Here is a 24,053-nt window from a genome sequence, read left to right as displayed (position 1 = left end):
AAGGAAAGGAAACATTCACTGACTTTGTCCCTCAGGTCTCCAGCAGCTTCTCTTGCAGACAGGAAGGTATACCCATGCAGACCATGCAGAACAAATATACTGCAGTTCCCACCAGTTATATCTGCCCCTTCTCAATAATCAAAGTTTTACTGGCCCTAGCAGGTATTCTTGTTGATTCAGGACACCTGTATTTGAAAAAAACATTTTTTAAGTGTCAGCAGCTAGAGAGGAAACAAAATCTTACCACCTGCAACCCTAAAGTTTGACAGTTCACGTATAAAGAAAGTGGCAGTAGTGTGAGTCTGGCTCAAAGCCTGCAGAATTAAAGCCTTAACGTCAAATAGAAATTTCAGGCGAAGAAACACCCTGCCTGTCCCATCCTTAGGAACAAACACAAGCTTTTGCTTTGTTTTGTTGCTGTTGCTTTGAACTACCAGACTGAACCTTCGTCAGATTCCTGGGGGGACAAATATCCATATCATAAAATCTAGAACCAGAAGAAACATTCACTGCTGGTAGTCCTATCCCCAAAACCAAGTGTAATTGGGACACAGAGATTAAAATACTCCAACCTCATTACATCATTCAATTGGAGCTAAGAGAAATTAATGAGGCAGTATAGAGGAAACTGAGGTAGAAGTGATACTGAGGGTTTGTCTTCAGAGCTCACTTTTGACAGGTTGTGGAGATCTGAACGTACATGGTGTACAGAAAAAAGCCATATTAGGATTAGGACAGCATAACAATGAAGGTGATGGTAAAAGCAGAGGCCCAAGGTATGATTAGAACAAAGCAAAGACCTCAGACAGATCAGAGACTTTAGGGAAAAGTGTTGAGCTTGTCCTGTAGTTCCTAAGGTGGGGCTTAGACACTGCTCAGGAGGTCTTGTAGGCTCTTTCTCCTGAGCTTGCTCATAGCATATGTTGCTACTCTGTTGGCAGTGAACTTGGAATTCAGCTTAGAAAACAGGAGTATGAAAACTCAAGGTTCTAACCCAATGTAAGTTTCAGTCGCTTCTACAACCTTATCTACTGGGCTGAGGGATACAAGGAGAGCATAAGGAGCCAGACCTAGTGGGTGGGAGTCAGGCAGCAGAGAGAAGGCTAGTACCATTGTCATGATGACCAAGGACAGGAACCTGTGAAGCCACAGGTGGTACCAAACCAAAGGGTGCAGTGAGATCATGATCACAGGCTGGTCCAAGGATTCAAGAGCCTGTGCCAGAAGGCAAGATCTAGGATGAAAGTTAAAGACAGGACTGAAGGAGAGACAAGAGGAAGCAGAAGGTAGTGCTGAACAAGATTGCAGAAGCTAGCTACAGCTAGGACCACCAGTAACAGAGAGGAATGGCTGGGGTTGCATCATGCATTTTATAGCGGACAAATTGCCACTTGGTATTGTTGACCTCAGCGTGGCCAGGCTTAGCAGGTCCGTAGCCCTTGAGGGTACTGACTGCTGTCGGATCGCCAGCTGTAAGGGTAACAGCTCAAATGCAGCCTGGCAGGGGCTGGCACACAGCTAGCAAGCATGCAGATACCTCAAAGATAGATGAGCAGCTCATAAATAGCTAGATAGACTTGATGAGACAGACTATCTGGGGTAGATGATTCATAAAGATATTACTGGTCATGCCATAAGCTTTTCCATTCTAGGTTGGCCTTCGATAGCAGTCATTATGAGCTGTATAGAGGAAATAAACCATAAAATACAGTGTCACCATTTGGGTTTGCACTTCAAGTTGGAACTAGCCGCTGTGAGAGTTGTCTTGTGTTGATACCACAGCTTCTGTGGAAATAATTGCTGCTTTTCTTACTCTCTTTTTGATCTAGGGGACATCATTTTGGTGGTGTCACCCATGGTATCTCCTCATGCATATGGTATCGTGATTTCAGTCTGTACCCATCGGGGGTTTGTTCTGCAAGGAATCAAACAGCTGGAGCTTTCACCCAAGCAAGCTGTTGGGCTGAGCATGACATCAAGTCAGGTACTGGACAGAATGTGCAGCTCAGTTGTACACCTTGGGTTACCAGTTGTTCTGAAAATAATTATGGTGTGAGCTTCTGGATGTGTGAGCTGACATTCCTCTAGTAAGTGTTCTCAAGGACACTCATTCTCTTTTTGCTAGCTAGCCAGCATTCGTGTTCTCTGTATTCCTGTGAGTGGTACTCTGGTTGCTTTCAATGCTGGTTTTTTTCTTTAGGAGGAAAATCCCACCAGGCCTCAGCCTCTCACTGAGAACAGAAGTGTGAATTCGTAATCAGGCTGCCTCCTAAGACAAACACGATTTTTACCATTGATCTCAAAATAAGCAAGAGCAGGCAGTAGCCCCATAAACTAAAATAACAATTTCTGGTCTGCAAACATGTATTCAGGAGAATAGTTTTGATCTAACAGGCTGATGTTTGATTTTGTACTTTGTAGTCCCTCTGGGACTGCTTATGGCCTTTCAGCATGAAGTCCCCTAGTTTAATACGTTCCAGATGGGTTGCAAAAAGAGCTTTCCTATTGTCAAAAATAACCTGTTTTTTCTTTTTCTCTGAAGCTCTGTCTAATGTGATGATAGATTTGAGTTAGAGTGCAGTTGGCACTTTGACAAGTCAGCCTAAGGAAACAGGAATAGTCATAAATGCAAGATTTCAGTCAGACTTAATATATGCAAGAAGTCCAGTTCTGCACTACTTTACATGATAAATCACCCAGGAATCACATGATGCTTCCTGTTACAAAGGAGGGGACCCCTTATTTTAAATTATCATATTTAGGATCGTTTGCTGTATCAGTCAGGAAATGCGTGATTTTGCAAATTGAACTGTGTACAAAGTGCTTTTTCTGTGATCAAGCCTGAGGAATAACACTTTCCCCACTCATAATATTTTGTAGAATAAATGTAACTTATTTGCGTATTACTACAGCCCAAATGGCCAAATATTTGGAGCATGCTTCGAAACGACCATTTAAGAAGCTAACAGCAGTAACTATTGCTTCAAATGTTCTGTTTGTAGCTAAATGTTTCTGAAAAATCATCCCTTCGTTTGGGACTCAAGGTCATTTTTGCATGAGTGACTTAGGATCACATACCAGCTGAGTTATAACTGTTGTGGTTTTAGTACAGCCCAGTTACAGGGCAGAATGTTTTTATGTTAAACCTCTTCCCTGGGGTTTAAATTAAGTTTCTTTGTCTCATGAATAGATGACGCATGAACACCCAGTTAGTGGAAGTTACTATGGCTCAGCTGGTGAGCTCTATCTTGTTATGCCATTGTAACTTAACTATTTGCTTGAGCCCTATAGTGATTACATCTGGATTTAGTAGTCTAATCTGGCCCTCATTATTTCAGATTGCTGTGTTTTGCCCTAGCAAGATTTCAAGTTCATCTGATGGTTCTGCAAGAGGAGAGCTCTCTGCTGAACCACACATGCACTGTCTCATGTTGTTGTTGAGAAAGGAGAATGCTAGTCATCACATTCCTGCATTGGTAAAAGGTAATGTTTCAGTGCTCAACAGCCTTGGAAAAGGTTTGTATTTAATCTGCATGTGAGCCAAACATTAATAGTCCAACCACAACTTTTATGTTGCAGGGAGTATTTATTGAGATCATCAGGGCCTGATAGTTCTGCTGTGTCTGTCTCCAGACCAGTGTGTAAATCAATCACTCTGTATCCAACAGAGCAGAACGATCTTTGTCAGTTGTTTGATCTTTAGCACTGGAGTCCTCTTGAACTTAAAGTAATTCATGTTGGAAGGGATCTCAGAAGGTCTCTTATCCAACGACCTGCTTGATACAGCATCAGCAGTGAACTCGGACTAAGATGCTCAGGGCTTTTTTCAGTCAGGTCTTGAAAATCTGCAAGGACAGAGATTCCCCTGCTTCTCTAGGCCTTTGTTCCAATGCCTGGCCATCCTTATGGAGAACTGTTTTTCCTTTATGTGAAGTTGGAACCTCCTCTGCTTGAATTTGTGAGCCTTGTCTCTTGGCTTCCCACTGTACACATCCATCATGGGCCTGGCTTTGTCATCTCAATAACCTCCTCTTAGGTGTTCTTATTGCACAGAGTGGTAGGGTAGCAAAAATATGTATGTGCCACTGAGCCTGAGGATAGCATCTGACCCTATCAACCTCAGACCTGACTTCTGCATTCTTGTGACTTCCAAAAACCAGGCAAGTTGCTACCCCAAATCTTCTTATTTGAGTCAGACTGTGTCCTGAGGCTCTGGTTCAGGAAAAACTGTACTTGGTTTTCTTAAGGGTGAGCTGACATTGGTCTCAAGTGGGAAAGATCACAGGCAACAGCAGTTATCAGCAGGGAACAAAGAACCTGCCCTGCCTGCTTCTTCCTGCTCTGGCAGTGGGCATGTTGCCTGCAGCAGGAGAGTCTATTCCTGCATCTGTTTTCCTGCAACCTCCCCTTTCAGACGCCACTGCTGAGAGAAGAGGATCACTGTTGCTGGCCCCTGCATTAATACCATTACAAATCGCTCATGATGGAGACGTTCATCCACTGCCCAATTGCTTCCTTTAATCTATCCACAGTAGAAAAGAACATTTAGAGGTTCTGGGGGAAAAAATAGCAATTCAGAAAGTCCTCTGCTTTTTCTCCTGAGACTATCACAGAATATTCTGAAAACACGTACAGACACAGTGAATTAATCATGGCAGACTAATTACGGCACTGTGTCACCTGCTGCCTGTAGACCCAAGGAAAGTTGCTCATTATGGAAGTACAGTTTCTGCTACTTTTCTCACAGAGTGCCACAGACCATGTTTACAGTGTTCATGTTTTGCATGGGGAAATTTCCACTAGAAATATATAGGGGGTCACTGGAACAGAGGATATTCCAGAAAGATAAAATGTTTTCCTTTGCTGTAGAGAACTACTTGGGGTTTTTTCCCTTAGTTTATAGATAGATTTTGCAAATGCCTCTTTCCATGTGTTCTGTGGCTGCTTCAGAACTGATCCAGAGAGATATCTTATTCCATATTCCAAAGCCCTGGAGAGCGGAAGCTGACATTCTTGCCGCATAAGCTTTGGTTTGGCCTTTGTAAAGTGTAGAATAGTACTAGGATTTGAGTAGAGTAAATACCACACTAAGAAGTTTTGCATCTGTAATCAATACCCCCAAAAAGCAATGAAAAATTCAACAGTCATTCCTGAAACAGAGCAGATAGATGTCTTTGGGTAATGGATCTCTGTCTTGAAGATCAAACACTATAAACCTTTGTCTAAGCTTTACTTTTTGCCATGCACCGAATTTGAATAAATAGCAGGTGATGCTGATGTGGCACATTTTTTAGTTACTCATTGGACCTGAATTTTGAAAAGCAGATAGGTGGTTGTCGGTGGTACAAGTTCAAATTTCTTGTCAGTGCTACGTTTAACATCTGAGGTTTGCCAGCAGCCTCTAGCCCTAGTAATCCATTTCCTGTGCTACACTGTAGTAAATCTTTGACAGGCTTGTATGGTGGAAAGCAATCAAATATATACAAAGTAATTTAAAAAATAAACCTTTAAAACTGATCTGAAATATTATTACAGAAGGCTGAACTAATTGTTGTGGAAGTGTACTGTATGCCAGTACCTTAATATACTGCCTGCGCGTAGCCCAGTCTTTTGGATGAAGAATGGGAACTGAGAGATTGCTAGTTCCAAGCACTTAGTGTCCGTAGAAGTGGCATGGAATTGGATATTTTCCAGACTGGGAGGTACCTGAGCAGAACACCATGTTTCTGTTCAAGTCTGTAATCCTAGCAATGCCTCTGTGGCCGTGTGGTACTGTGTAGGATGCAGGACACTGGCCTTGCACCTTGAGGCACAAGACACCTTGGGGGCCTGCACTTGAGCACTGGGCTTAAGATTTGTGACTTCTCTTCCTTGTGGACACCAACATATTTAAGGCACTTATAATTTAAGAGCTGTGTGGCATTCTTTATGCATTTGTTCCACATTTCAGTTTGCAGCAGGAGTTAGAAAGTAATAGAAACAACTGGGGTGCTGGTCACAAAGCAGAGGGGTCTCCAGAAAAACCTGTGGCCAAGCAGCAATTTTCAACAGCTACTTGCCCCACTGTAAGTGAATGTGATCTGGGGGAGAGAACATGATTAAGTTGCATTTCACATCTTGTAGGTATGCTCAGCATTACAGACCCACATTAATGTCTCTGTGGTCAGGTGAATCAAAGCATTTGATAAGAAGACTGTTTTCATGCCAGACTGCATGACAGAGCTCTGTATTCCTCACGTTCTCTTTCATTCTGTGCACAGGACTGATGAATGGACTGGCAAAGCAAGGCCTCCTTGGCAACAGGCAGAGCAGCCTGCCTGCCACTGCTGCGCCAGACCCCTCCATGTGTTTTCATGCAGCTCCTTACACAGAGACCTTGCTGCAGACACTGGGTAGGTCAAAGCTATGGGAAATGCAGTGTTCTGGCTTTTATAAGGTCTGACAACCTTATGAGGGGATTTTCCTGAATAAGAACATCAGGAATATGCTTGTCTATAATAACTCGTTGAGTGTTCTGCTGCCTGTCAGCTCTCATTGGATGTCTTCTGCTGCTGGGTAATGAATGGAAGAATCAATAGGAAAATGAAACGGAAATACTTTTTTAAAGTGAATTTAAAGATATGTGGAAAAATAATTGATTTAAATGTGACATGGTAGCAATCAATTAAGCCTTAAACCTACCATTGTTAAAAGATTAATACCAAATCAATACATATTTGTTGCCACAGTTTCAAGAGAAGTCAAAATGCTAAAATGAGATAAGTTGGCAGTTAAGCACATAAAACTAGAATTTGCTGAAGTGATAAATGTTGGCAGCTGTAGTTCTTCTGTAGGTGCAGGGAAAGGACTTAGTCATCTCACTTTACTCTGATGTTTCTTAGTTTCAGTTTATAAAGTCAAATCACTTCAGTAGTTCATTCATTCAAAGTTGGGAAATTGGTAGGACTTGAAAAAGCAAGTAAATGTGTTTGCTGTTATGAATCTGTGACTCTAATGGGTAGGAGAGTCTTAAACCTGCTAGTTCTGTACACTTGGAGATCATGGCAATCAGATGTTTGTTAAACTACAGGTAGTATTTTCTTATGTATTCAGGTTAATATAGCTTTATTTAACTAATTAAAGTATTCTAAATCTTGCATGTCAGGATTTTCAATTGAAGTATATTGCTCTTCAAAACCAAATTCACGCTAAATCACAAGGAAAAATAACAATCAAATGTGTGTCATTCACCATTTTCTAGCATTAAGAAATGTTAAGATGTATGGGAATAACTAAGTAAATAAATTTTAATCTATGCAATTGCTTAAATAATCATGTAGTGAAACAGTATGGAATTGAACACAGGTTTCTGATGGGCCGGGGATTCTGTGGGTTGTACTGTTCCCAGTAGGACTGTGGGTACATGCATGGTATTGTAACAGTCCCCAGTTTAGCCCTCAATTGTATGCCATGTAATCTAGAAAGCAAAGTGAAGTATCAGTTTGATGTGAAATTAGTCATTAGTTATCAATCTGAAATTGATGCCTTCGATAATTTTTGTATAGATCAACCAACTCTTAACAGTGTGAATAAGGAGATCAAAATTATTTGCCTTATGTGGCAAAAAGTGATTCTAGTTAAGGAGTGTGACTAATTAGTAAGGGTTTGCTGTGATACTGCTCCTCATGCATGATTCTTTTTCTGGCCATGCTGAGCTGCAGTGTGAGGAGCAGTATCACAGTGAGGCACTGGCCTCTGTCTCCTCAGTTGAGAATTAATCAGCTCCTTCACACTAAAAAAGACTTGTTTTTGTGGGGTAACTAGTTTTGATTTGATTTTGTTTTGATGATCTTCCTGGGCAGGAGGAAACCTCAGTGCAGTGCCAGACCCCCGTAACATTCCTCTGTATCTTTTCTGTGATCGAACATATGCTTCTGATCCTGAAATGGAGCAAGTTGTCATGCTGACGGTGGTTGGAATGGACACTATGAAGAGTGCCGGAGATCTCCTTCACCAGATCCTTCTTCCGGAGTGCAATAATGAATCTCTGAGTGCAGGTGATCCAAGCTCGTGGGGAGGGCTGTAGAGTTGGACAGGAAAGTTTATTCTGTCTAGGTATTTTTATGACAGCAGGAACACTATGAAAAACATGGTAAAGGGGCCTCAGGACGGAGGACAGGTTTCTTTGTTAACCTGCCTGAAGAACTGAAGAGTTTATCGTGGCTAGTTAGTCATGGGCAAGGCCACTTTTCATATTGCAAACAGCTCAGATGGGCATAATTTTCTTCAGAGAGTGTCAAATTAGTTCAAAGATGTGCTTAGGCTTACTAAGCCTTTTATGTAATCCGGACCATTGTGTTTCTCCCCAAGTACTGGGAAATAAAGCAGCTGTGTAATTGGGGCACAGCAACAGGAATTCAGAAGTCACACACTATTCTGTCCACTGACTTCCTTTGTGATCAGAAGCAAGACACTTCACCGCTTCACGCTTTGTTTCTTCATGCGCACAGGAGGAATAACAGTTTTATCCCCCATGTTAAACACTTACAAATGCATGAAGAGTGCTGTCAAGTGCTAAGCAGGATGATGATTTTATATAATTTCATGATACAGATTGTATCAAAGTGTAATAGTACAGGAAGCATGCTAATAAAGGGCAGAAGTCTGGCACAATGTCTTTTATACTATGTTGTACCCTAATCTCCTGAAACAATACTGCAGAGTAAGTTTTGTGTCATAATAAGCAATGAGGAGGTTGTATCTGACAGAAACTTCCAGCAACATGCACTCATGGATTGAGCTACTAAATATCTTGCTATGTTGGAAGTAAGACTCCTTTACAAACACAACAATATTTAAACTACTTTAGAGACAACTCAGCATTAAATGTACCTTATTACTATAATGAATATAGCTTGAAATTGAATGTTATGAGAGGTGGTAAAGGGTCTATAATTATGGATTATACTGTGTCAAACCACATTGTTATCGGTGTATTCTCAGTGTTTCTCTTTCAGCTCTTCTCCATTAGCTGTGTTCTCTAATCAAGTCATGGCACTTATTCTCTGTGGTGCCCTGTTGATTTCCCAGATAGCCCATTTTTTGTTTTCACTGTAATGTGATTTCCTAGCATTTGTATATTGTGGTTTTTCTCAGTATATTTCTATATCTGCATTACAGTCCATTTTGGATGCAACAGGGGGCAAAGTCAAAGCAGCTTTGGAACTTATTGTCTAGTAAAAAAAATCAATGTGAATTTAGAACACTTGTCTCCAAAAGAACACAGCTTATGTGAAACACATGCTGCCAGCTGGTGCTAAACAGATTTCTCTTGACTTGCAGAAGAACCCGAATCAGGATTTGAGCTCATAGGTCTCAAGTGGTTGCCCCATCTCACTCGATGTCAGGCCAAAGAAATAACCCCTTTTGAGGTTGGAGATATTTGCTGGCAAAGAAGCCTTGATACACTAATGTCAAACCCAGTCCTTGTGTGTGCATTACGGCGGATCAATGCCTTCAAAGTTCTTGCAGATACGTTGAAGAGATTAACACAATGCAGAGAGAAGCTAAGTGAAAGTGGCAGTCTTCTACAGCTAGTAATGGCCTTGACCCCAGAGGTGACATTCAGGCAAGCCATCCTCTTCTTCACTGAGGCGGATTTTGTAACTGGTAAGACATGCTTTTGCTGTTTATAATGTCCTCAGATAAAAGGTGTTTTGGAATTTATTGAACCTCGACAAAGGAATCTAGTGTTACGGGTTTTTCTCAGGCACATAAAAACTTAATAATTTGGGGTTAAATTTGGGCTTGGCTGAATAACGATGAAGGATATGAAATCAGCAGGAGCCAGTTGATGTCATGTACAAGTTGGCCTATTAAATTAATGTGCTATACATGGCCTAGTGGCCTTTCTGAAGATACCAAGGTACTCCATAAATACTAAATAGGCATTACAGCAGTTGGCAGGACTAGAGAGTAATACGATGCATTTTGCCTCTATGTAGGAGAGACTGAGAACCGGAGGCCAAAATCTATCCCACTTAAATGTGGTCACCTAATTGTGGTGCCTAACTTCTTGAGGCTAGATGCTGCCAGCCTTACCTTGTACTTGGGGAGACGAAGGTACTGGGGTATTGGTAATCTGCAAGAGCTGAGGAAAGCAGATTTCTTGGGAATTTCTTTTTGTCCTGAAAGAGAATGAACATTTCATGAGGAACAGAGACCTTTGTTGTCTAAAGCTTCTCAGACTACAGTGACATATGCTAGCATTGATTTTTTAGCATAGTAAACTTGCTAGTTTCCTCCTGTAATAAGAAATGTATAGTCATGCCTCTTTAAACCAAGTCACTGTGCAGACTATGGTGTTATTGATATCAATTGCTTTGGAGCAGCACAGTATGAGCTCCCACTATTCTCTTCTAATGTGAAATATATTGGCGTATCACCTCTATTCTTGGGGATGCCTGACTCCTCACAGCTAAAGATAAACGGTTCTGAACCTGACAATTTATGATTATTCAGAAACAGAGAGAAATCAAGATTGTTGGTAACACCAGGTATCAACTGAGGAGGGAGTGACACAGTTCCATAAGTGCATTCATGCTTTGTAATTTATAGCTCTTCTCCTATCTTTTCATGGTGAAGAAAGATACTTTGTTGTCAACACAAACTTAGAAGCTTACATCAAACACAGTGCTTGTATAGTGCGGTGTAACAAATTGACTTTACTGAATAGAAAGAAGAAAGTGTAATGTTGTCTGGAAAGAGATATTCATTTTAATCTCACAGAAAGTTAGATTTGGCAGTGAATTATGTGGATGTTTTATGTGAGTATGGAGAGCAAGAAGGAGACCTTCAAAAAAGAAGGCATCAGACATCCCAAATTAGTGTATAAAACTCTTAAGAATTCGTGCATTGCAGCCCTTCGTTAAAGTTATCATGGCAGTTAAAGGAAGGATAAGAGGAAAGCAGAACTGTGAGATCAGTTTATTGAGGGAGGTTGTAATCACAGTTCCAGCCTTTTGCACCAAAGCCATTGTCAAGGTCAAAGAAGCATAGCTGAAGCATGACTTCAGCATCCTGCACTATCCCTTTTATAAGGTCATTACATTTTTTTTCCTCCTGTTTTTGTTGTTGTGGAAGTAAGGGGAGAAGTCTTTGTGCAGAGAACAGCTCTTCAATATTTTACAGCTGGTCAAACATCTGCTGTTGCCCCTGCTAAATAAAATTACCTTGGTCACCCCGCAAACAGTGAAGGTCCCCCACCTGTGAATCCAATACATCTCCTTCCTTTCACAGATGCAGAACACCGCCCTGCTATGAAATACCTGCCCCCACCTGGCAAGAGGTCCAGGACTGAAGGTAAGACCAGAAGTTATGTACCAGTTGCCTCTTGGATAAAAACAAATAATTTATACTCTTAAAATAGACTGAAGAAAACTGTAACTCTGTGTCCTCTGCCAGAGTCATTAAAATGAGATTAGTTTTGTTAGACATTGTAATCCCAGGCAATTAGAAAGAAAAGGCCAGATGGGTCCACTTGGTACTGGAGGAAGGTGGTGGCATTGCCGGATCACCTTTCTTCTACACAGTTCTGTGCATGCCTGGATGACCTATTTAGGGCTGGTGTGGAATATAGGCTAGAAGAGTAATTAATGCCAGCTCTTTAATAGCCCTTTTCAGATGTAGATCTCAAAAAAGATTAGTTTCATTATTGTTTTACAGAGGGGTGATTGGAGGTGAAATGTGTTGATCACCATTGTCAACAAGAGAGTGACAGAAATCAGAGCAGAACGCGCATTTCCCAATCTCAGACAGGGGCTCTGTGCCTTGCATTACAGTGCCACCCAAGTCACCACAGAATTCACAGATTCTAGAAACTCTTTCAAATAACCCCAATACTAAAAAGAAACAATTGGTACTGTGAGGATGTGAGCTAAAAAGTTAGGAGGCAAGGACCTTGGAGCTGGTTCCGCCTTCTGTATGTACTCTTACTATTCCAGTGAAATAACAGACAGACATGGAAAGAGAAAAAGGTTTCACTGAAAGAAAAGAACACTTTGGCTAGATACTTCCCAGATACTTTGCCCTGGGAAATAGAAATACATGAGTTCCAGACAGTAATAAATACAAAAGAACGTTAATTTTGTTTTGATGAACAGATTTTAGTTTTGTGTTATCTACCTTGCATGTCACACTGGTTAAACTTACCAATCTCACTGGAAAAGGAAGTCCTTTATCAATCTGATGCAAGCTTCTCCTCATTGTGCCCCAGTCCTAGATAACTTCTCAATTCACATATGCCTTGAAGTGCCTTAAATTTTCCTCACCTCTTGCAGGTTTTACATTAGACTGAAGGAAGTGTTTTTACATAGGCTTTCATCATAAGTTCTGACTCACCAGACTCCTTTTATACTCGTTTGCTCTTTTGAAGAACCACTGACGTGACCATTCCTTGTTGCTTGGGGAATGTCAGTGAGGTTTTATCAGCAGAGCTGAGCAAAGGACTGAACAACAGATTTGGGCTTAGTAGATGTGTAGTCAGAGTACAGAACCCTTTGCTTCCAAGGGCACAAGAGAATTAAACAAAACGCCTGAGCTTCTGGGACTTACACTGGAAATGAGGCAGCTTCTAATTTGACTGTGAAATACTGGGAGCACGAAGGTAGCTTAAAACCACTGTTAGCCACTCCTTGAAATACACAGAAAAGGTAACCAAGAATCAATGTGATCTAGATCTTGCAGTCCTTTTCAGCATCTGCTAGTGGGCTTACTGGAGAAGTGGTAAGTACGACACCTCCCAGGGTGTCCCCAGTACATCTGCAATCAAGCCATGCTTGTCCCGGTATAACACTTTAAATTAACAGTATGTCATAGCAATGTTGGCTGCATTATGTAGAGATGATGGCAGTATTCTCAAATTATTTTCCCAGAACATGCATACCACTTAAATCTATCTCCTTTTCTTATTTAGTGGGAGAGAGCCAGAGATGTCATGCAGAATCACTGTTTACCTACTTGCAAACAGGTGAGAGAAGAGCAAATGGAACAATATGGTTTGGTAAGGAACTAACTCGTCTAGAATTACCAGCCAAAACCAAGCAAAAGGGTTATACCTACTTTTTCCTTAGGCTTGAATACAGGTAGTGATAGACACTCTCTTTTCTAAGTGTGCCAGGAAATCTGATACTTGCTTCTCTTGAGTTTACACTTATTTTAAGCCACACACACATCTAAAGTATTGTATACAAATAGCATATAAAATAAACAGTATTTTTCACAGCTACAATATGAAATCAAAGGGGAAAAAAACATTGGCCATGAGGAATGGATCAAAAATTACAAACCAGAAAAACATAACAGACAGCAGGCAATTCGGGCAAAACTGGAAAGGTCACTAAACAGCTGGAACTGGAGATGGAAATCAGGCATGTTTGAGGGCTACCAAACAGGTGCCTCTGGTGATTCATGATCAATAGAGACTCTTCCATTGATAGAAAGTGGTGTTTTCTCTAACTGTTGTCACATATAATCACAGAGGAGAGAAGACCATTCAACTCTAGGTGGCAAGGTGTCCCACCTGTTTTCAATACTTGTCTTTGACCAAACCAAGACGGCAAAGTGACATAAGACAAATCCCTCCTGAAATGTCTAAAGTAAATAAATATTCGCATACCACAAGAATGAGAAAGTTTGCCCAGAAACATAGCAGATGGTGAGTAAAACATCTGGAGGACAATGAACGCTTATGTAACAGTATACAATCGAGGTTGCTGTTCTCTGTGCGAGCAGCTGAGTGGATCCAAGCGGCTTCTTCTGCACTTGCAGGCTGTTGCTATGGCATTTAAACCTTTCTGTTCAAGAATGATGTGAAGAAGGTAGCAGATCTTTAATAGGAGGGCTCTCTGCACGATGAGGGTTAAGTTTCCATATCAAGTCAAGGGGCAGTAATCTTGCACTTTTATTTTTGATCCCATAGTTCTCTGTCGTAAATCAGCAACAATGAATGCTGCTTGCCATTTGAAAATAACAGTATATGTTAAATCATATGTAGCGTTGTTGACGCTTGGTTGCATCGACATCTGTCTAATTAGTAGTGGGATGTACAGGAAACATAAAATGACATTTTATGTACACAAGCAGATAATCATGGATCAATTTTAGCAGCCTGCGGTACTGTTAACTCATGCTTCATGCTAATCAACATGGTTAGGCACCAGCAGTTAATGGGTCCTAGCTGACCGGTTCCGACCCTGCAGTTGCCAATAAATCTTTTTTTTTTGTTGTTAGGATAAAATCTTAAGTATGTTCCTAGTAATAAGGTAGTTTAGATTAGCAAAACTAAAAATTTGTAGATGCTGTCATTTGAAAGTGAAATTTACGTCTTTTCTGCTTTTAATACATTTTGCATCATCAGACAGCAAAACTAGCTTGGTCCATTTTGTTTTCTTTTTCTCGTAGCACACTGAATGCTGCACCTAGCTGGCAGCTCTGCTGGGACAGCTTTGTCAGAAGCAAAAAGTTTTTGCTGAAATTTCAATTCTAGTAAACACAACTCTATTTATAATAGGTTTATAACATTAATTGGCACCTGTCATACTTGTTAATGCCTCTCTGAAACATAGCTCTAAGATACAGAACACTGAGAGATAAACTGTGAGGAATAAGGATTTAATGGATGCCTTAAGGATTATATCACATAATCGCTACAGTTCACATGAAAAATGTCAAAGGGAATATTTTATCCCTCTTGAAACATTCATATATAATATAAATGATTAGAGTTGTATCCTATAGACCTGCCAAAAACTTTTTGGACTCAAAGAAGATTCCCTGAAAAAAAATTAATCTACAAGCCTGGCTGTTTTAGATACATTTTTAAACTACAAATCAAACAAAGCAAACAAAACCCCCCCAAATCCTATATGCACAGGGTTTTTATGGACTTGTTTTGTTCCAATTTGTATGGACTTGATGCCAGCTTTTAGATAACCCTCTTCTACAGATGTCTGTCCAGGCTAGTTAACAAATATTGCTGTATGTTTTACCTCTGTTTTTAGGAGTGGCTTTGGGTTTCACTAGTGTGCTTTGTTACAGGAGGCCAGATTCTTTGCACAGTGCTGCTGATCAAACCTGGTGCATGGAGCCATAGTCTTGCAAGGATCCTCCGAAAACTAGACCTAGAAAAATTTAGTGTGGTTGGAATGAAACACATAAACCTGGAACCAGACGTTGCCTTAAAACTCCTTTCTGCTGAAGTCAAACAGGTTTGTTAAGAAACTGACAGATCTGTGGCTACGCTTCTGTTTAGAATGGGGAAATATGTTAGCCAGTGGGTAATCCATTCCTGAAAAAAAACAAAAATTCCTATCCGGGATTTCTGAGTAGTTGTTGGAAGTGAGCTGTATAGAACAATCAGCTCTATAGCCCTATCAGGCACAAAGAAAGCTGACATGCTGAGGGTTTCTTTTATCACATGCCATAAAGAAGCAGACCTGGTTTCTCTAAAAAAAAGTCTGCAGGATATGGGCAATACAGACCTCCCAGGAATCTTTAGTTGCTGGTTTACAGTGCTGACTCTTTAACTGCAAAACAGGTGTCCTGTCTTTCTTCCCCAAGGTCATTCCAGGTAGGGTACATCTAAGGAGCATACCATGCTCCCTGCACGTGTGCCTGGTTTTCCTTCCATGTGTTTAAACCTGGGAGCTGGGAAACGTTCATTGCACTGTCAAAGAATATATACCTCTGGAGCCCTGTTACCTTGTATTGCATTACACATACAGCTGAACCTCTGCTCCAGGAGCGTGTGTTCAAAAGTCTGTAAAAATGACCTGCAAAAGGAGAAAATTGAGTTACTGTCATTTCTAATACCTACTAGGCAATAAAGAGGGGGTCTTTAGTAATCTTGGGGTATTAAGGGGTTTTCTTAGGTAAAGACAGATTAATGTTTCTGGTTTTTTATAGCATTAGAATTTTTTTTTCTCAACCTGAAATATCCCAATAGGAGTGTAAAGGTATTGTAAAAGCCAGGAAACTGAAAGCTGGGCATTTTAGAGGAGTTAGGTTGTTTGTTCTTTTATTTTAGTTTCCTTGAAAAAACCCCAAAATTCTTGTTAATTGATTGCTTTCATGAAGACATTTAACCAATTAGCTTTTACAAAACGCAATCCTTTATAATTGATACTGCTCTTGGATTAAGTTGGGAAGTCTTACAGCACCGTCATAGAAATTCTTAATATAGAGTCTTCTCTATATTAATATGTAGAGTCTTCAGAAGAAGATTGGAACATGCCAGGACAGTGCTCTAACATAACCATCAGTCAGGAAAAATTAATACCTTCTTCATGATAGCATAGCGATGGAGCACAAACACCTGATTTTTAAATATTTACAGACTACTGGCAGGAGGGATATAGTAGCAATTAGAGTTGATGGGGAAGTGCTTTCCAATAGAGTTTGTAATCATACAGCTAAATACAGAAATACTTGGTTGGTTATCTAAAACAAAAAACATTTTTAAAAGTCCAAATATCTACCTTGGGAAGAAAGGTAGATATATGTGGGGTAAATTTGAAGAGAGGTATTTTCATAAAAATTTTCTCTTGGTTTTAGAGTTCTCTAACACACTAGAGCAGCTGTGGAGCATTGATTTAGTTTCCTTGAAAAGCTGGTGACTAATGAGTTTAAAAATTACAGGCTGTTGGGTTTTTGTTGATAGAAAAAAACCCAGGTTTTAAAAGTGAGAAAGCAGAGATAATAGACTGCCTTTGGCAAGGGGGGAATGGACAGAAGGAAATGCTTTCTGCTATAGAGGGGCTTCTTCTCATTTTTAGAACACATCTGTAAGTCTTTCATTCATGAGGGCTGAAAAAGGCTGAGCTCCCAAGATAAGTAGGTAGATTTACAGAAATCTTCAGCATGCTTCAAGGATTGAGTTATTTTGAAAATCTGGCTTGTAAGTGTTACAATGGCAGCTGGTAGGGGCAGAACTATTTTTCACAGCTGAATTTCATATAAAGCATTTGAATTGGAGGGATATTCATTGTTGATCTGTTTCTCAGTTTAGGGGACAATGGGATACAATGCTGTTTTTAAAACAAGGCTCTTAATATGGAGGTAAATTGATGAAATTTAGCATCTCCTGTTGAAGAACATGGAGCCGATGTGTCTGACCCTCCTTGAAATTCTGTCCAGGACTTTTTATTTCCTCACCTGGAGCCTGATCCAAAATCCTTTTCCAGATATCTCCCATGCGCTCTGCGATGTGCCAGTTTGTTTTGTGTACGTAGTACTTGATAGCAGATATGAGTTTTATTCACTGGTAGCAAGATTACCTAGCATCTCCTTTCTCTTTCTAATGTATTATTCACATGCATGTTGACAAATATCCTCAGCAACATGACCTCAGATCCATGATTGATTTTTTTCCAACTTAAATACTGACATTCAGCTTCTAAGTAGCGTGTGGCCTTTGGCATACAGTAAATAATGAATTGGGCTGCTGTTTGCTGAGGTTATCTAATCACAGGAGCCATAATAATAGTTTTTATCTGAAGTTTAATAATAATTTTTAAAAAAATAACCAGGTAAATAGAGCTAACATTGTCTTCTCAGCTCTTGGCATGACCTGACTGTGTTCAGACTGTGAGAAGCGACTGCTCCCAGCAGGAGTTCTGCCCATGGAGCCTGCATCTCCTTTCTGCGCTTCTCCAGCAGATCCAGTGCTGCAGAGATCTGCAGTTCTGGCTGCTAGCTAGAAAGCTTGATTTTACAGTGGGACCTGATCATTCTGTTGGGGATTACCTGATATGATTGCTTGCAGTAGCAGGTCACTGGACTCAATAACTTCATGGATTCCCTCCAGTCCTATCTTGTGATTCTAACGGTAGAGGCAGAAGGACAATTTTGCTGCTTTTTAATCCCGTTACTCCTCCAGAGCTAGCGCACAGCTGGAACTTCCTCTCTGTGTGCATCAACAAAATTGCTCACTGAAATCAAGTCAGCTGCACATGTGCAATCTCATCGCAGCTGCTCGGGTATCAGCAAGGACATGGTTTGAAGACGGTGCAGAGACAGGATGTAAATAAAGGCATCATTTGGCTGGCAGAGTCTATAGCGGATGTGAGGATCTATCAGAAGGAAAAGAAGTCACCTTGACTCACTGACACTGTCAGTAGCAATTAGAAACAATGCCATCTTTAACCCAAAGTCTGTGCTTTTGCTGGAGAACAACTGAAAGGCAGGAAATAGGCAAAACAGTTTTGTTATGTAGATCTAAAAGCACTGTTTAGAAGCCCTGGAGCAAAATAATTTTATTTATTTTGGTCTTTAACAGAAACTATGCCTTTGAACATATTCTTTCGCAGGTGTTTCTGACATGGATGACATATTATATCCAGTCCTTTTGAACATTGTCATTAAGTAATCATCGCTGTTTTTCATCTCCCAAACAGAAGGCCCTAGAGAAGTGGATTATATACATATTTTTAAAATATGTTATATCCAGTCCTTTTGAACATTGTCATGAAATAATCATCGCTGTTTTTCATCTCCCAAAGAGAAGGCCCTAGAAAAGGGATTATATACATATTATTTAAACTAAGAAAAGTTTTCAAGCAAAAAAGGTTTATTTTGTATTATACAGAACTGAATGAATGTAAAAATTTTGCAGTATACTATGACATGCTAAAACACTTCATCCTCATCTAAACAGAGTGCTCGTATCACAGGAGAGCCTGTGAAGCTTTCCTGTACGTTTCACATGTGCAGCCACGCGATGTGACTGATGTCCTGAGGTTTCCTTTGCCCTGTATTTCTATGGGGTGGGAGGACTGACAAATATCACCACCTGTATCAAATACCTTACATAACTAAACAATTTAAGAATAGTGAGGCTTTTTCATGGATCATTTTGCATTTTCAGATACAGGGGAGAATATCAGGATTGAGCCTGTGATTTTCAGTTTATAGCCTACTTCTCAGAAATGCAGTTTAGGAGGACTGCAAGCGAGAGAAGATTTGAGTCAAAGTTAGTGAATGGTTTCATAATGATAGAAAAGCAGAAGGGGCCTTGAAGTATTTTATCTCCATATTTTTAAATTAAATTATAGGATTTATTTTTTGACATGTTTTATCTAGAGAATTGCCATACTCTGGTTCTTTTAGAAGATTAAAAAACAGAGGCATTAAAACCTTTAGGGGTCTGAATGATGCGATTCAGCTGAATCAAATTGTGTTTTTTCCCCTTGTTTTCATTTTCTCAGAAATTGGAAAAAAGTAAATAACCAGGGGTTGGTTCAGCCAGTGAGCTGAAAATGCTGCTGTTTGTAAGCTGTACAGAACACACAGCATTGGCATGGAGCTTCTCTGTAGCACAGGCGTTGCCACACTGTGGAGGGCAGGGAAACAGAGCTGGGTGCTACTACCACTTTATTAAGGAGGAGGCAGCCTACAGCTGCTGTGGGCACCCTGACCTCATTCATGCTCATTGGAGACATCTGCAACAAGCCTGGTTGTTCAAGGTTTTTGCTTAATTAAAACAGTCAGCAAAGCTGTGAGTGCTCTGCTGCCTCTTGGTAGCCTTCTGCCCCAGGTACTTGCTACCTCTCCCCACGCTTCTCAATCATTATGTCTGTCTCCAGCCTACACATTGGACTCTTCTCACTGCTGCACTGGTTGCTAGTTATTCTTACCACTCTTCCTAAGTTATCTTAAAGATGCTGGGGTGTTTGACCTGCACAGCTACAAGAGGAACATCTCTGCTCAGGGGTAGTTGCAGGCTGAACTGACCACACTTGGAAAAGAAACAAAGGAAGAAAAATTTGTCATGGAGCACAATGCATCAGTGGCGAAGTCAGGAGGGTGAACTGTTTTCTTTCAGCCCCTATCTAGTGCCATGTTCTGAGCCCTCCTTGTTTTAAGATCACTATTTCTGTAGTCCTGATCCTTACTAATATATGAAGTTCTATCACCCTCTGGGAGAAGCTGGGCTGTAGCAGCAGGGGGTATGTGGGGGTCCTTCCTTCTGTAAATTCAAAAAGAAAAGTTCTGGTATTTGTAATCCATCATTTTGTATCAGCAGAAGAATTAAATGTGGGTCCTTATCCCAAGGCATTTATGACCCTGTTGATATTGTTAATGTCGGTTGGCTTCCACCCTATCCCTATGTCCCACTGAAGGTAGAGTGAAAAGCATATTGCATAAATCAAAGGTTCAGCAGTAGACAGCTAAACTGTAGAGTAGCAATTTGTTTTTGTCCTTAAACACTGAAAATGAACTCCACCTCCAGTACCTAGCATGTACAGATATGCAGAACAAGTCACGGCACAAGACTTTTAGAAAGAGAAGTTTGTTCCCTTTCTTACTACAAGATTTAGGCAATTACTGGTAAAGTTGTTTGTACGTTGGCTGTACATTGGCTGATCTATGACCACAGGGACTAAAACCACAAGGTCTTATGGCTTAAGCTCAGTGCTTAACTTTTTCTTTAGCTCTATGTGGACTCAGGGTGGGAACTAGACCTCCTATTATCTGGTGGATGTCACAACAAACACTGACTTGGTGGCCATGGTGTATATAATCTAGAAGCTCTGCCTGCAGAGACTACTAGCACGTATATTACAAAGAGGAGAGAAAGGAAAAAGTAATGGCAGATCTGCTTGCTTCAAACAGGGAAGAGTCTAGCCAAAGGAAAGCCGGGCTGTACCCAGTGCTCACCAACACTGTTCATTATAACCCATTCCATCTCTGTTATTTCTTTTCAGGATCTTGCTGTTTTAGAAGATCATTGTACCTACCTTACATCAGGCACTGCTCTTGTGCTGTGTCTTCAGAGACCAAATGCTGTGAAGAAGCTGATAGATTTACTGGGACCAGAGGATCCTAAACTAGCCCAAGCGCTAGATCCGTTCCTCTGGAGGGCTCAATATGGCATCAGCATAGTCCAAAATGGATTTTATGGTAGGTTTTTGTAAAAAAAAAAAAAAAAAAAAAAGATCCAAAGGCTCGGGTATTCCAAAGGAAAAAATATATTATGTACTGTTACCTGCTGCATTGTCAATACAGGTCTAGCCTTGGCAAGTAATAGAGACCGTTATTCCCTGGAAAGCTTTCATTGTTTTCTTGGTGGATGAGCTGGGTATGTCTTAAGCTATGAAATATTCTCCAAGAAGGTATATTAAAAAATGTTTCTTCGCAGAACAGTCCTAGATCTGTCTCCCATCAGAGCAGATTTCCTTTGATTTCTTCACTGCTTGGTCATTTTGTACTTTTAGCTTGGTTATTTTGTAATTATCCCCAAGAACCCATCTGTCTTCTATCTGCTTGTGTGTCCCCTCCTGATAACTTCATAACCCGTTGGCCACTTGCAACCAGATTTCACAGAGGGATAAAAGACCCCAAGATACTGAGTTCCTGTAACATCTCAAAACATTAATGACCGGCTAGAGAGAGGTGATCAAAAATTGCTCCCACTGAGGAAAGCAGGTAAACTCTGCTGTTTTCCATTCAGAGGCTCTTGCCAGCTGGCACACCAGCTAGTCAGCATCCTCAGTGTGCTGAACCAGTCACAGTTCATCTGCCAGCAGGGAGGGAACTCGGATGTTGCAGTGTGTATTTTGGGTGGGTGGGACGGGAGATAGCTGAGAATGTGGGTGAAGCGTGGGAAAATGGGAAGTATTGCTGGAGAGAGTGGCCTATAGAAGAAGCAAGGGTGTTGCTGGAGGGGGCCTGGGCCCAGGGAAGGGTGTAATTCAAAAATTCATAAGGAATCATTAGTTCACTGCCCATGAAGTGGTTTTCCTCAGTGTGGTACTGATTGTGCTATATATTGTCAAAGGATTATAAAAATAACAGAAGCAGTAAGTGTCTGTGAATACAGGTGAGCTAGCAGGTGCTGTATGCCTTCAAGTTCCAGAAGAACTTTCCTGTCAAGATCCATTGGATTATTTGGCTCCTTCTGTTGTATTCTGTGCTGTCAAATCATCCTCTCTTTTCATCTATATCAAGCAGTCTTTTGAGAGCTGGTAGGGAATGAAGTAGCCACCACATACAGCTTGAGCAAGAGAATCAACCCCTAGATGTAGAACCTTTTTTTTTTTATCAGATATGACCATAATCCTTAGGACCAAGACTAAACTGAGAGAGATCTCTTATGGTGATTGTGAGAGTGACTGTAGAGCAGGATCTACCCACACAAAAGAAATGGTCAGGGCTCTTCAGCCAGTACTTATCCACTACCAGACCCTGCTTCTTTTGCTCTTAAGATTAACGGGTTCTGTATCCAGGTTGCCTTGAGCATGAGAACTTAGCAGTCGTAGCTAAGAATGTGTAATACATACCCAAAACTTAAGATACCCATGCTACAGTTAGAGCATCCCTAGCATAACTCATTAAAGATTAGTTTATGTTAGTCTCACCTTGTCTCTCACTGGGAGTCACAGAGAACTCGCTGTGTTAGAGAAACTCCCAGGCGTCTGCTTAGGGATTCCCTTCAGATCCCTGCTTCCTTCTAAGACTGGGCTCAGCACAGAGCTGAACTAGCTGCCCACCACCTGCCCTCTGAGGCTAGACAGTGTGTTCTGTTGGAGCTAGCTATATGGCTGGCTTACAAAGCCATCCTTGCACCCATTCAAGGAAAATGGGTGCCACTGTAGCTAACGTACTCACTAACTCTGGCTCAAGAGTCTGATCCAGCTGCTATGCCAGGGAGGTGTCTTGTCTGTAAGGAAAGGAACGTTTGTAACCCTTGTACTTCCAATAAGAGTGAAACGTTTACCTACACGTTAAGCAGGAAGAGCTTTATCGTGTCATGAGTGATCATTTGGGGGACCGTGGAAGACCATCTTCCTTTCCTAGGAGGGAATACTAAGCGTTCTTGGTTTTGCTCGAGCTGAGAGAGATCTGCAGTTAACGCCATCTTGCTGAAGTAGAGGAAACTCTAGCTGTGTGTTTCCTCCCAAAGTGACAGGGAAAATTCAGTTAAGGTGAAGACCAGGTTCCAGTGATACCATTGAACCAAGTAATGCAGTTTTAATACTCTGAGGCTCAGCTGCATAGATAAACCTGTGCTTCCCTCATCTCTTCTGGGTCTTAGGAAGTCACTGTATAGTGCTTTTTCTTGAACCCAAAGAGCTCTTACATATGCATTTTATACAGCCTTATACCTTGAGCAAAGTAAGAGTAAAATGTTGCTAGCTTTGGGAGCGTTTGTGTCCTCTGTAACGGCATCGGTGATTTAAGTGAGGAAGATTTGACATAGAGGTGCACAACGGAATCAGCACAACTTGTATGTTGGTGACTTACGCAATCTTAGGGTTGTAAACTACTGTGTTAAGGACTCTGGCTATACAATACCTAGAATTATGAAGTTCAAACAGGGCTGAGTGCTCTAAGAGCAGTAAGACATTATTCTCTGAATGGGCAGCCTGCAAAGGTTGTAATATTTCAGAGATTATTTGCGTTTTGTGTATTTGTACCCCAGGAGCATGGATCTGTGCCAGCACATTGACAATCTATCTGAACTCCAGTTATATAGAAATAGCTTTTCCTTCTCTAATATTTTCACCCACAAATCTGAAGACATTCAGACTAGTGCTTTATAACACTGTTGCTTGACAGGGGAATATTCAGATGCTCAGCCTGGAGGGACCTCTCAAAAGTCACTGAGTTCAGTTAATTCTCTCACAGAAAACCCCATCATGTATTCCCTTTCATAAGCATGCACCCCAGCTGAATGATTGTTACAGAACTTCACTGCTCTGATAGCTAGAAATCTTCTTACATTTTCAAACTTAAATATAGCCCTGTACAGTTTCTATCATTTGTTCTTGTGCCAATACCTGTACTTCAGTTCTAAGTAGTTCTTTTTTTCTTTTCTGATCTTTTCTACCCTGATGTGTTTAGCAGAAATCAGATTCCTTCTCAGCTTTGTGTCATGTTGGGTCAAACAAGCCAGGGTCTTTTAGTTTTAACTCTTCAGATGATTCTCCATTTCTTCCATGATCCTCACATTATTTCTTTGTACCTGTTCCAGTCTCGGTTTACCTTTATTGACTGTGGGTGAACAGAAAAATACA

General features: G+C 40.8%; 1 protein-coding gene across 5 annotated transcripts in view; it reads left to right on the top strand.

Moving 5' to 3' along the window:
• Positions 1–24,053, top strand: part of DNAAF8 (dynein axonemal assembly factor 8) — a 94,619-nt gene that overhangs the window by 54,975 nt on the left and 15,591 nt on the right. For all 5 annotated transcript variants that reach the window (XM_055709618.1, XM_055709619.1, XM_055709621.1 and 2 more), the window contains 9 exons: positions 1,830–1,984; positions 3,339–3,483; positions 6,261–6,392; positions 7,842–8,036; positions 9,322–9,648; positions 11,278–11,340; positions 12,953–13,006; positions 15,076–15,245; positions 20,742–20,937. In XM_055709618.1, coding sequence (XP_055565593.1) covers positions 1,830–1,984; positions 3,339–3,483; positions 6,261–6,392; positions 7,842–8,036; positions 9,322–9,648; positions 11,278–11,340; positions 12,953–13,006; positions 15,076–15,245; positions 20,742–20,937 — 1,437 coding nt within the window. The remainder of the gene's footprint in view (positions 1–1,829; positions 1,985–3,338; positions 3,484–6,260; positions 6,393–7,841; positions 8,037–9,321; positions 9,649–11,277; positions 11,341–12,952; positions 13,007–15,075; positions 15,246–20,741; positions 20,938–24,053) is intronic.

Source organism: Falco cherrug, chromosome 4 (genome assembly GCF_023634085.1).
Source record: "Falco cherrug isolate bFalChe1 chromosome 4, bFalChe1.pri, whole genome shotgun sequence".
In the NCBI taxonomy this organism is placed as follows: Eukaryota; Metazoa; Chordata; class Aves; order Falconiformes; family Falconidae; genus Falco; species Falco cherrug.
This window is presented reverse-complemented; position numbering and strand designations above follow the sequence as displayed.